The 13,783-nt window shown below is 47.2% G+C and overlaps 1 protein-coding gene across 4 annotated transcripts in view; it reads left to right on the forward strand.

Moving 5' to 3' along the window:
- The window catches only part of PRELID2 (PRELI domain containing 2), a 129,543-nt gene that overhangs the window by 17,416 nt on the left and 98,344 nt on the right, over nucleotides 1–13,783 (forward strand). For 2 of the 4 annotated variants that reach the window (XM_004586517.2, XM_058677667.1), the window contains exon 1: nucleotides 4,171–4,270. The exons of 1 other annotated variant lie outside the window; for it this stretch is intronic. In XM_004586517.2, the coding sequence (XP_004586574.1) occupies nucleotides 4,196–4,270 (75 nt within the window). In that variant the 5' untranslated portion in view covers nucleotides 4,171–4,195. Of the gene's footprint in view, nucleotides 1–4,141; nucleotides 4,271–13,783 lie in introns of those variants that run through there. One more of the 4 variants, XM_058677665.1, reaches the window with a different exon arrangement.

Consider the following 13,783-nt stretch of genomic DNA (forward strand, 5'->3'; position numbering starts at 1 on the left):
CTCTGCCTTCAAAATAGGTCTAGGATGCAAAAACTTGTCAGTACTTTGCCTGGTACCCCTGTGATCCCAGCCACTGCTGTCTTTAGTCTGGACTCCAGCAGTAGCTTCCAGGGTTGTCTCCCCTTTGTCTTTGCATGGTCTTACTTCTCCACATAGTGTGTTGCCAGGCTGATTAAAACATGAAAGTCAGGCCACTGGGACACATAAAACCACATCCCAGAGTGTGATACCCAGTATTTTGAATTAAAAACACTAGAAGACCTTAAAAGTTGTCTCATAACAAAACATTTACTACCTTTCTCTTATTCTCCACCAACAAGCACAGACAAGGGTTCCTTCATGCAATTCACTCACATAATTGAGGACAAAAGTCATGAAATGGTTTTATTCCCACCCCCAGGAATCTCATTCAGTAACCCAGGTCCAGGAATGCCCATGTCTAAGTCTATAATCCAGCTCTGAAGTTTCAAGTTGCTAGAAGAGAATTTGGAGATCATTTGGGTTCACTCAGTCACGTTGCTGGTGGAGAAACTGAGGTAGGTATAGGGGCAGGACAGAATGTGTGTCTTTTTTTTTTTAAAGATATGTTTATTTTTTATTGGAAAGTCAGATTTACATAGAGAAGGAGAGACCGAGAGAAGGATCTTTTCCGTTCACTGATTCACTCCCCAAGTGGCCACAATGGCCAGAGCTGAGCTGATCTAAAGCCAGGAGACAGGAGCTTCTTCTGGGTCTCCTATGTGGGCGCAGGGTCCCAAGCTTTGGGTCACCCTTACTGCTTTTCCAGGCCACCGGCTGGGAGTTGAGTGGGAAGTGGAGCAGCTAGGACATGAACCAGTGGCCACATGGGATCCTGGCGCATGTGAGTCAAGGATTTAGCCACTGAGACATCACGCCAGGCCCAAGTCATAGTGTCTTTAAGGTTCATTTGTGAATGTATTCAGCACACATGATGTACCAGGTTTTATTCAAGGCACTGGGTAAAATAGAGAACTTCAGACAAGTATGGAGAGGAGAGCAGGAAAAGGGTTAGGACCGAAGCTCTGCTTCCATTTAAGCCTTGCAACACTCAGTTTTAAGGGCCAACCAGAAATGTGCAGGATTTCCACTATGCTCAGATTATTGTGCTTCACTTTGGAGATACAGACAATATATAGTATCTTTTATTTAAAGGATTCATTTATTTTTATTGGAAAGGCAGATCAGATTTACAGATAGAAGAAGAGACAAAAACATCTTCCCTCCACGGGTTCACTCCCTAATCAGCTGCAATGGCTGGAGCTAAGCCGATCTGAAGCCAGGAACGTCTTCCACGTATCCCATACAGGTGCAGGGTTCTAAGGCTCTGGGCTGTCCTCTACTGCTTTCCCAAGCCATAAGCAGAGCATTGGAAGGTAGTGGAACAGCTGGACATGAACTGGTGCCTATAGGGAGTCCTTGTACTTATGAGGATTTAGCCATTGAGCCATTGTGCTGGGCCCAATATCTGGTATTCTTAAAAACAAACAAACTTTCAGTGAGATATTTGATATCTACTAAATCACGGCTCTGAGCATTTAAGTTTGGTGAACAAATGCCTGAATTCAAGTCTTTGACCAGTTACATCACCCAATTTCAAAGCAAAAAGTATGTTTCTTATATAATTTCTTTTCCCTCCTTTGGGGAATATGCACACGATTGCATATTTGTGCAATATGTGTGCACGTGATAATTGTGCAAACTGGCTGTGATTCTCAGGCACACGATTACAAGCCTCGTGTTATTAACTCCAGAGCATGTTTGCACCTTTAGGGTGACCTGATGTCCTTGGAGCTGGCAGGTGGCATTTGTTCTCACCCAAATCACTCAGCCAGCCAACTCCAAGGACATCCAACAGGTGCCAGGTCCCTTCACCTTTTAGGACACATCTTTGGCCTTTTGTGATCACTGAGTCAGAGATTGGTGGCAGTCTGCCCAAGGAAACAGTCTGAAGAAACTTGGTGTTGAGAGTGGGTTTGGCACATGTGCCTGGGTCTTTCCTTGCAGGAGGCCTGTGGTTCACACTGGTTCACACTTGATCTCTAGCTCCTTCGGAAAGAAAAGTGACAGGTGCCCAAGTGCTTGGGCCATCTTCTGCTGCTTTCTCAGAACATTAGCGGTGAGCTGGATCAGAAGTGGCTCAGCCAGGACTCGAATGGGGACCTCTATGGAATGCTGGCCTCACTATCCCACAACACCAGCCCTCGATTTGTCGTTGTTGTTAATGTGGAAGAAATCATTCTGTGGTTGCGCTGAGTGGACTGTTCAGCAGAGACATGTACTCACTGATAATGTAGGAAAGAAGAGGGCTGCTGAACAGAGATGTCCTTCAACAAGAAGACAGGAAGTTTCCATAACGTGCTAGAGCTGGTTGTTGAACACAGGGGTTATTAAATATTAAATTACACAGTTTACATTTGACTATATTATTTTAAAAAGGTAGTAGAATTCAAAACCCCATTTTCCCATTACCTCGTTCCCGTGGTTCTGTATTGCCTCTCCCACATGGGTGGTAGAAAGATAATGTACTGGTGTTCAGAAGCAGGGCTTCTGTTCCCTGCTCTGCCCACAGTGACATGGTGTTGGTAACTCTAGCTCTGCAAGCTGTCTTTACACCATATGCTAGGGTTCTCTTAAGACAGAGACTATATGAGGAGGGATTTATGAGGGGGTTGTGATGGTGGGTGCTGACAGGATCCCACAACAGGTGCTCTGCATACAGGCTGGAAGGCCAGCAGCATGACTCTACCCACGTCCAGGAGCCTCCTGGCCAAGCCGGCCAAGGATGTGATCCTGGGCTGGAGGCCTAAAACCCCAGTGCTAGCAAGGGCGCCTCCACGTGGTCCTGCTGTGCAAACAACAGTCACTGACGTCGGAGGCAGTGCATCCCAGCCGGAGCCCCAGAATCCCTAAGACATCAGGGTTTTCTTTTCTTTTCTTCTTCTTCTCTTCCTCCTCCTTCTCTTCCTCTTCTTCATAGAGTATGTTAGCAGTGTAGCTGTCTGGTGCCTTTATCCGACCCCTTGAGGTGAGAGGTGAATTCAAAGAGGTGGGTCCAAACAGGTGTGTTCTTTGCTTCCTGGCCTTTTCAGTAGCTTGGGTGAGGCAGGAAGAGATGAAGCCAAGGCTAGGGTTCTGCTAGACCAGCATGACCAGGAAGGGCAAGGGAGATTAGAAAACTGTCCCCACTCAGAGAAGTCCTGTTTCTAAGCACGCCCCACTCGCTGCAGCTTCCCCTACTGCCCCGGGTACTCTGTGACCTCGACAACTGGGTCATCTGGGCTCATTATCGACAGCAGGGTTTGTGTTTCCTTCACCGCAGAATCCACAGTACCAGGCATGTGAGAGGTGCTCAGAAATAGGCTGAGTGACTTACCAACCAACAGATTATCTTGGTCATTTTAATAGCAGTGTATCAAAGTAAAGAACACCGACTTCTTCCCCTTTGTTTTTCGCTCCTCTGAGTTTAAACTTTGGTGAGCGAAGGAATTTCGCCACAGTGTTGGAAACACCAAGCCACCGCCGCGGTTCCTTTTGAAAACTACTCGATGTTTTGGGCTTGCTTTTTTTTTCTTTTTCTTTTTCTTTTCTTTTTTTTTTTTTGTTTGTTTTTGTTTTAACTGCTCAGGGGTACATGGGCAACACAATGCCTCCGAGGTTGCTGGCCGTTGCCACACAGGCCTCCACAGCTCAGGGGAGGGTTCTGTGTTCTCAGTCCTAAACCTTAAGAGTGAGGTGTCTTCATATTTATTACGTATTTAGATACATATTTTCCAGTGCTGCCCACGGCCGCATGGGACTTACTCTGTGACTCCAGAAACTTCCAAGCCCGGGGCCGCAAGGGTGTAGTGCGGCGTCCCTCAGAGAGGACAGCTTCCACGTGCAGGCGTGCTTCCCGTGGAAAGGTCGCCCGGGCTTGGCGTCCACTCATGAGCTCCCTGGGACCCCCCCGCCCCCGGGCCGGCCACTCACACCTGAGCTTGGCCGAAACGGGCGTGGGCGTGGCCGACTGTGCGTTTCAATAAAGTTGTGAAAGTTTGAAAAAGAGAGGAAAAAGTCCACGCCCCCTGGGCCGCCGGGGCGTGGAGGCCCGCGGGGGCCCGGCACAGCCGGCGGCGCGCTGAGCTGGGCGAGGTGTGGCTGGCGGGCAGGCGGCCGGGGTCCGGGGCGCACGGCCATGGGGGTCACGGTGGACGTGCGCCAGGTGTACAAATACCCCTTCGAGCAAGTGGTCGCCAGCTTCCTCCGAAAGGTACGGCCCCCCGCCTCGGGCCTGCCGGGGCGTGCGTCCTCGCGCGCCGCCGGCCCAGCCGTTTCCTTGCTGTCGCCCCACGGCGGCCGGCTTTGCTTCACGGGTGTGCGGGGCCAGGGTGGAGGTGGGCTCCCCTTCCAGGACGCGGGTGGAGGTGCCATGCGCGTAGCCACGTTCGCGCCTGTCCCAGCTGGAGGGAAGAGACATTTTGCCTCTGGGAACTCGAGTCTGGGAGCCTCGTCAGGGGCCGCTTGACGCCTCACTTGGGTGATTCCCTGAGGGGTTTTGGTCGCCTCAAAATTGTTCCGTTGCGTCCTCACTTATACAGCTGGAGGACTTTGGGCAGATTTCTTACCCTCTCTGTGCCTTATTTTGTAATCTGTGAAATGGGTGAAGCAACAGTATCCACTTGGTTGTTGCTGGGGTTCGAGGGGGAGCGTTCCCTCAAGCGCCTGGCATGGGGACTATAAGCGCTCTCAAGTGTTACTGCCGTGTGGCTCCCCAACCTTAGGGTTCAGGGCCTTTTTCCCTCCTCGTGCCTGGTCCTAGGACCGTGGCTTCTGGTAATGGGGAAATGAGAAGTTTCTTTGAAGAATCCAAAGCGTGGAGGAGATTTGGAAGGTAGGATCCCAAAGCCTATCTGGAGCTGTGGCTAGTTTTTGGGCGACTTTGGCCAACGGTCTTTCTCAGGGGGTTAGTTTCTGTGTCCATTTCGTGTCATGAGAACATTTCACCAGATTTTTAAACTTCATTTGCAGCTTGTTTCTTAGGCAACATTTGCAGAGGTAGCAGTTGGTCTGTAGTATCTGTGTGACAGCGAGTTCCTTCCCTGTGCTTTCTGAGAGTCAAGCGAAGGGAGACATTGGGGATAAGTGGATAATTAAAAATATAGTGTCCACCTTAGGAACCTTTCAGAAGTTATTTGAGAGGCAGGGGGACAGGAGGAGAAAGTGAAGAGTGCTCCCATCTTCTGGTTCACCCCGGAAGCTGGCAGGAGCTGGTTGGGAGAAGCGGGTGTGGGGGCCTGGGAAGTGAGCCGGGTCTTTGATGTGGGCAATGCATCCCAATTACTTGTATCCTTCACCAGAGTCAGGGACAGAGCTGAGTTTTGAAGCCAGGAACTCTGAAATGGTGGGTGTCTGAACCAGGGGGCCAAGTGCTTGCTCCAGCAGGTTCATTTCTGAGCTAATAAGGCTTGCCCTCCAGTAGAGGAGTGGGGCACTGCTGGGGGCTCCAGGTCACAGCAAAGTGGTCAGGGCCCTGGTTGTCGTGGTGCTGCTATGAAAGCCTTATCGGGGGGAATGTCATCTTAGTCAGTGGTACTGTTCATGCATCCCCAGTGTCTTTGGTACTTCCTGGCACCTGCCGGGCACTCAGGCCAAGGGTGATGAGTGAAAGAGGGAACTCTCTAGGTCTGTTAGGACTTGGTGTTAGGCCAGGCATCTGGGTCCCAAAGGGGGAAGAGCCAGCGTCCCATTTTTTATTAGCACCGGCACTTTGGACTGTGGGTTGGTTAATGACAGCCACTGCCTCTTTGGAAAGCCTTTTTGGATTGTCATCAGCTGGAGGTGTTCTCCACCTTCTCAGAACCCACTGGGCACTTGGTCAAGGCCTCGGTGACCATGTGTAGTACCGGATAGCTACTTTTGTATGTGTCTTGCAAGTAGCACATTTCCATGTTCTTTTTTTTTTTTTTTTTTTAAGATTTATTTATTTTTATTGGAGAGGCCGATTTACAGAAAGGAGACAGAGAAAAAGATCGTCCATGTGCTGGTTCACTCTCCAAGTGGCGAAAACGGCCAGTGCTAAGGTAATCCAAAGCCAGAAGCCAGGAGCCTCTTCTAGGTCTCCCACATGAGTGCAAGGTCCCAAGACTTTGGACCATCCTCCACTGCTTTCCCAGGCCAAAAGCAGGGAGCTGGATGGGAAGTGGAACAGCCAGGATACAAACCAGCACCCATATGGGATCCTGGCGCATGCAAGGCAAGGATTTAGCCACTAGGCTACTGCGCCGGGCCCAGCCATACTCTTAATTTTATAGCACTCAGCACACCCCAGCTTCTGGAAAGTGCTTTCCTTGCATGCACTCTGGTACAGAGCTTAAAAAACACAAGGGAGCACAGCAGCCAGACCCCTTGATGTGGAGCTGATGTTCTCTCGCTGGTAAGACTGGCATTAATAAATGATGAACAAATAGACACATGCTTCCCACTGATAAGGTGAACTGACACAGGGAAACCGCATGGTGCTGTGGCTGAGTCCAGCCGCGAAGCCTGCTGTCTTCCCGACAGGTTGCATTTGTCAATTGCTGGCTACAGCAGGCAAAGGAGCTTTTCTGGCTAGTCAGGATGTGTTTGCTTTTCCCTCACGATCCTGTTTATTCTTCCTGGCTGACTCAGGAACAGATATAGGATTTGTTTCTGTTTCACAGTCTGGAGAAACTGAGGTTCAGAAAACATGTAGCAGCCTGTGCAGTCCCCACAGCTGGCAAAGAGGAGAGCCATTTGAACACATCCAGAGCGCTCAGCTCCGGCCGTCGGCAGTGCGGCCTTGCACGGTCTGGGCGCTCAGACCATCGCTGGGGCAGTGGAATGTTTTGGAACCAGTTTGGTTGTGCTCTTTTTCCAGCCAGTGTCCTTTTGTCCAGTCTTCCCAGATTTTGTCTGCCGGGGTGTACCAGCTGGGCATAGCTTTGTGTGTGTTATGTATGAAGATACAGTGTTTCAATTATCTATCAGTGTGTAGCGAAACACCCTAAAACTTAGTGGTGGAAGCCAGCAGCTGCCTCTTGACCCTGGGTTGACTGAGCTTGTCTGCTTGGTTTATGTGTGTCTTGTAGCTGAGGCCACAGGCACAACCACTTTCAGTTAGCATCTGGTGCAGCTCTTGTAAGACACCTGACTGGCCCCCGGGTCCCTGGCGAGGCCTTGGGAGGCAGGGCTGGACAAAGAGGCAAACAGAGGGACTGTGTCAGCATCCTGGATGGTGCTGCATTTTTATTCTGTGTAATCATTTGCAACGCAGTACTATAGAGACTCCCTGGTTGGACGCGTGTCTATAGGCTGTGGTGTGTGTGTACAGAGACAGACAGAGAGAGAGAGAAGTTGATCTTCTGTCTGCTGGCTTGCTTACTCCCTAAATGGTGCAGTGGCCAGGCTGGGCCAGGTTCAAGTAATGGGGGACTTCCTCTGAGTCTCCCCACTTGGTGCAGGACCTAAAGCGCCTCTAAGGTACATTAGCAGGGAGCTGAGCAGGAACATGGAGCAGACGGCACGTGAACCAGTGTCCATGGGATCCAGCAATGCAGGCGCTGGCTTAAACTACTGTACCATCCCACCAGCCCTACAATGTGATTATTTGTAAGATGTGAATAAATCCATTTCCTGTGAGAATTTACCTTATGTTATTTAATTCCCGTACTAAGGTCACTAGACCTGAATTGCAGTCGTGTTTTCACTGCTGGCTGGGTGCCCATGGAAAACATTTTTTATCAGTGTTTCTTGTGCCCTTGTGCTAATCAGCGAACCAACCTGTGCTGTGCCCTTGTACAACCTAGAGAAGGTATCCTGTATGAGCTCACAGTACCTGAGGCTAGTGGAAAGTGAGCAGAGCTATTTATACATGTTAGAAAATGTGCTATGTTCTCCAAAGTAGATGTGGCGTTGACTGGGAGAGCTCGCAGAGTCGGCAGCAAGCCTGACTGCATATCACAGCACCAGTTTCATCTATGAAATGGTAATGGCAGCCACTCCACTTGCCTCCTCGAGTTGTTGTGAAGATCAAAAGTCTAACAGTTTGGTAAATAGAAGCTTTTTCTGTATAAGAGTTCGGGAGTAAGAATCATCTTTTGGGTAAAATACGCTTTTGTTTTTTCCTTTTGTCTGTGTGTGTTCTTTTAACCTCAAAGAAAGCACTTGGCAGAGGAGACAACGATGTGAGGATCTCTGGGAAGCATTTGATCAGCCATGCAAGGTGGGATGTTTGAAGTCACTTCAGCACCGAGGAAGTTCTGTTTTAAATAGAAGCTACTGATCTCTGTCTTTTGGTGTTTTAGGACTTGCCTTCCAGGTTATATTACATTACTATTTTTTAAAACCCGAAGAATGTTTACTCTTCTTACAGCTGTCTGTTGGATTCCATAGGCTAAATATTAGCCATATGCTTTCAGAGTGAAGCGGCACCTGGAAAGCAGACAGCACGGTCCTCCTTGTTGGTGGAATATGATTTCTCAGTGAACTCTGTATGGGTGAATGCTGTGGAATCCAGAAAGGGTTACTCATCAGATGCTAAGCTGTGCTTCCCGGAAACTGCAGTGGTGATGCCCTTCAAAGGGCGTTTTGGTTTCTTTGCGTGATTCTTAGCTCTTTAGAGTTGTTTCCTTTCACTTAAAAGGATTTACAAAGAGAACACAAAGTTGCATGAACATAGCAGTACAGAAGGGAAGGTTCTCTGGAAGTTCACCTAAGGGGCTTTCTGATGGGCTTGCCTTCCCTGAGGTCATCAGAATGGAAGAACCCAGAGCGTCCTAGTGTTGGTTGAAGAGGCTGTTTCAGATAACTTTATGTTATGGGCGACAGAGTCATCGTGACTAGAGCATAAGCTTAATAGGCAGCGATTTCGTCCTTTGTTTCTGATTCTGGAATGTTCCATGACTGAATGGTCATTACACCCTCCTGGAATTCAGCCCCTATTATTTCAGTATATGGCTCAGAAGCATCCCTACTCTGGATGCTGTAATAAAACAGATTAGAATAATTTCCTTGCTTTGCTACATAATCTCAGGTGTTATTTATTAGAGTCGTGAGCCTGAGATACTGGGTGAGATGGTTTGAGTGTTTACCCTAATGCTTGTGCAGAGGATTTATGAATGGCTATTTCCATTTAGAGTAGAAAGTTGATTGGGTAATTAATAACGTTTCCGTTTCTGATCCTATCTTTTTTCCTTTGCAAATCTGACAGTTAGCCGAATGGGGTGTCTGACCCTGGAGAGCTCCAGGAATATTTAGGGTGAACCAGTATTTCTGCCAGAAATGATTTAATAAAGCGAAGGCGTTGTTTAACATAATGATTGTTTATCTTTTTTGCCCATACTGTCATACTCTGCACTTGTTCATCCCATCCTGGGGAAGAGCGGTGCCCATGACAGCTGAGTGCAGGGCTTGGGGTAGAGCTCGGGCAAGGCAACCGTCCCTGCTGTGCCTCAGTTTCCTCTTCTGTGAAGTGCAGTGACGGGTGCTCAGTTAGGGCTGTAACGCAGGACTGTGACTGCTGTGGTCCCCAGCCTTAGGTGGGGGCTGTGGTGGAGCTTTTAGAAAAATTGAGTAAAACACAGACTTACTTGTAATATGCTTGGCTTTTTGTTGGCTCCCAGTAGGTGTTCTAAAGTACTTACTAAGGTTAATAATAATTTATTTCTATTTATTACGTGAAATAAAAAGCTGACGAAAGTGGACGGAAAAAAAGTTTGAATAATAAGAGTGAATATGAACAAAAGGTAGTCATTGGATGAAAATTATTTTTTTTCTAAAGATTTATTTATTTTTACTAAAAAGTTAGATATACAGAGAGGAGGAGACACACAGAGGAAGATCTTCCATCTGTTGATTCATGGCCCAAGGGTCCGCAGTGTCTAGAATTGAGACAATCTGAAGCCAAGAGCCAGGAGCCTCCGCTGGGTCTCCCACACGGGTGCAGGGTCCCAAGGCTTTGGGCTGTCCTTTGGGCTTTCCCAGGCCGCAAGCAGGGAGCTGGATGGGAAGTGGGGCAGCGGGGATTAGAACTGGCGCCCATATGGGATCCTGGGGCGTTCAAGGACAGGACTTTAGCCACTAGGCTACTGCATCCATCCCGAAAAATATTTTATAATTGTCATTTAATGATTTGAAAGTATACTCAGGAATTTATTTAGTGCTGATTGTGGCTTAATTGTTGTATATAACATAGAGGTATTTGCAAACTGATGTATTCATAAACTGCCTGCTCACAGACACTGGGAGAAGCTGTGCCTCCTTCAGCTCCCCGGGAGGTGTGAAGGGAAATCACACACTGTCTTGTCCTCAGGGAGCTCATTGTCAGGGCGCCAGAAGGATAATGTTAATGTTGTGATAAGTACTTCCTCGGGGGCATATCACAGGCGTAGTGTGAGGTACGTGTCCTATTTTAATTACAGATCCATGGAGCTTTTCAAGCACTTACAGTTTCTTTCCCTGTTTCAGGTATCTGTGTTCTTTTGAGAGCTGTTCCTTCTCGGTCACAGCACTTTCCCTGGTGCTGGTGAGGAGGAAGGTGTTAGGGAGGGTCTCCCACAAATGTCAGGTTGGTGAAGCACAAGTTTGTGAGGTTTTGTTAGTCTAGGAAAAATCAAACATCTTTGGAGAGGAGTGTTTGGCCTAGCAGTTTGATGCCGCTTGAGACACTGGCATCCTGTCTCGGAGTCCTGGGTTTGATGGCCAGCTCTGCTTCTGATCCGGCTTCCTGCAGACGCACACCCTGGGAGGCAGCAGGTGGTCAGGCAGCAAGTGATCGCTCAGCCACGCGGATCTCTGCGAGTCTGTGTGGGAGACCCACAGTGAGTGCCGGACTCGCGGCATCAGCCTGGCATAGCTGAGGCTTTTGCAAACTTTTGCAAAGTAAACCACTGTATGGTAGATTGCCATCTCTGTGTCTTTCTGCCTTTCAAATAAATATAAATAAAATTTTAAAAATTATATTTTAATATTAGAAATATCAATTACAGTTTTTTTAGATTATAGATAGATGCTAGTAGTATAGTTAATGTCACAAAGTGCAAGATGAAAGCTGAAGTCTTAAAACTAAAGCTTTGAAAAGTGTTGATTGATTCAATGAAAATAAGCTGTTTATTGCATACCTGCACGGTGCTTTAATTCCTGACATAACTTTTTATGGTAGACTTCTTCCACTTTATGACAGGAACACTAAGACCAAGGTAATTTGCCCAAGACTCTCCTCACAAGTGGATTTCAAACTCAGGTCCTTGATGCTGAAATGGAGTTCTGTTAACATTCTGTGTCTTAAAAATTGGTTTTGTTTTTTAACTTTTAGGGATAATATGTGAAATACTGCAAAAAAAAAAAAAAACACAACAAGAATTCCTACTGTTTGTTCTTTTGCAGCTTCTTCAAATCAGATATAATTTTTTAAATCAGAAAATCATTGCTGACATGACATGCTTCACTGACCTGCAGACCTCGCCTGGATTTTGCCAGCTGTTCACTAACATCCTTTTTTCTGCCTTGATGCAGTCCAGGATGTTGCATCACATTTAGTTGCGGTGTCCTAGTCCGCTCCAGCAGAAGTCGCTGTGTCTTTCTGGACCTGGATTTATTTGAAGAGTACTGGTCAGTTATTTTGTAGACTTTGATCACATTTCAAATGTGTTGGCTTTCTCTAGGCGTGCTACCATGACATAACAGCGTTTTTTTTCTTTGTGCTAACATGTTACTGTGTCATTGCTGATTGCTGGGATGTGTTGAAGGAGAAAGCAGGAAGTGGTGCAGGCGGTCTTCGGTTTAGAGTTGGTCTCCTCTGGGTGAAGGATCTTTGAAGATCCCGGGTTGGCTCCCCGATGGCATTGCCACAGTCCTCCTGGCTTCTCCTTTTGCCTGTCTACTTCCTTGTCCTACTGGTCCAAAAGTCCAATCAACAGTCATTCAGTGTATCTGTCAACTTGAATATGTCATCCCTGATCATGGAAACTTTGAGTAATTGATGATTTATTTGATCTTGGTATAAAATCAATCTTGCTTTGCTTTTGAGATTGACTATTGGGTGGAGCTCCTAAGGGACTGGGCACAGCCCATGATGATTTCTTTGTGTAGGTAAATTCCATATCCCTTTCAGCAGGTCCCATATTTTTGCATGTTCATGTTTGGATGCAGCCTGAGCTATGCTGGGTTAATGCTTATAAAACACTTGTATTATTATTTTCATTGATTCCGAAATTCTCAGAGGACTAATTGGACAGACCTGTCAGTGTACCTGCCTCCCTGTGCTATCAGGTGACCCCTTGCGGGGGTAGAAAGCAGAGATTGACCTCTGTCTTCTGTCTTTTAGAAGGCTGTTATTTTAGTAACTCCTTAACTATTTTAAAAAAAGATTTATGTATTTTTATTGGAAAGCTAGATTTACAGAGAAGGAGAAATAGAGAAAAAGATGTTCAGCCCACTGTTTCATTCCCCAGGTGGCCATAATGGCCAGAGCTGAGCTGATCTTTGAAGCCAGGAGCCAGGAGCTTCTTCTGGGTCTCCCACATGGGTGCAGGGTCCCAAGGCTTTGGGCCGTCCTTGACTGCTTTTCCAGGCCACCGGCAGGGAGCTGGATGGGAAGTGAGGCTGCCAGGACACAAACTGGAACCCGTATGGAATCCTGGCGCATGCAAGGCGAGGATGTTAGCCACTATGCTAAAGTGTGGAGACCAGTAACTCCTTCACTCTTAAGATTAGGCTTTTTACAAGGTTGTGGATTTTTTTTTTTCTTCAGCAAATATGACAGACAAGTGCCCTGTCTTCATGAAACTCCTCCTGTAAGAGTATTGAATATTCTTGTAATGAGATGAACTCAATGTCTTTGCCTCTCACCTCGGAGTTCCACGTTTGCTTTCCTGTCTTGCTCATGTTTTCTGCATTATCATGCCATTTGTGAGCTCTTACCTCATAACATGCAAACTAAGGTACTGGAATATTTGAAGAAGTCCATCGAAAAATGGAGTTAAAAAAAGTTATGGGTCTGGCGTGGTAGCCTAGTGTCTGAAGTCCTCGCCCTGCCCACACCGGAATCCCATGTGGGTGCTGGCTCTAATCCCGGCGGCCCCACTTCCCATCCAACTCCCTGTTTGTGGCCTGGGAAAGCAGTCGAGGATGGCCCAAAGCCCTGGGATCCTGCACCTGTGTGGGAGACCCCGGAGAATCTCCAGGTTCCTGGCTTCAGGTTGACTCACCTCTGGCCATTGCAGCCTCTTGGGCAGTGAGTCAATGGATGAAAGAGCTTCCTCTCTGTCACTCCTTCTTTCTGTATATTTGACTTTGCAATAAAATAAGATAAATCTTAAAAAAAATAAGTTGTGACAACCTTAAGAAGGCTTTATGTATCTTACCTTTGTGTTATTGACTATTGTTACACATATGGTGATAGTTGCAGTGAAATTATATCTTGGGGAAATGGAAAAGCTTTTGTTTGTATTCTGTGAGGAAAGTAAAAATTACAAGGAAATTGAAAATGAGTTTAAGTGTATCTTGAACAATCCATTACACGTAGAGTGTGTGCGCAGCTCCATACAGTAGTCCCAGTTGTTGATCCACTGAGCCCGGCTCAAGGAGGACAAGGGCTGTGGCTCATCAACTGGAGACTCCCAGTGCGACTTTGCTTGGCTGCAGGCACCTTACCATTATGTTCCTAACCAAAGACTTCGTTTCTTGATACTTGTCAGTAGGTTTTCTAATTTGGGGAAGACCAAATAAGGTAATGTATCTGACAACCCTTGTTTGATACAGTGCC

Source organism: Ochotona princeps, chromosome 19, assembly GCF_030435755.1.
Source record: "Ochotona princeps isolate mOchPri1 chromosome 19, mOchPri1.hap1, whole genome shotgun sequence".
NCBI lineage: Eukaryota > Metazoa > Chordata > Mammalia > Lagomorpha > Ochotonidae > Ochotona > Ochotona princeps.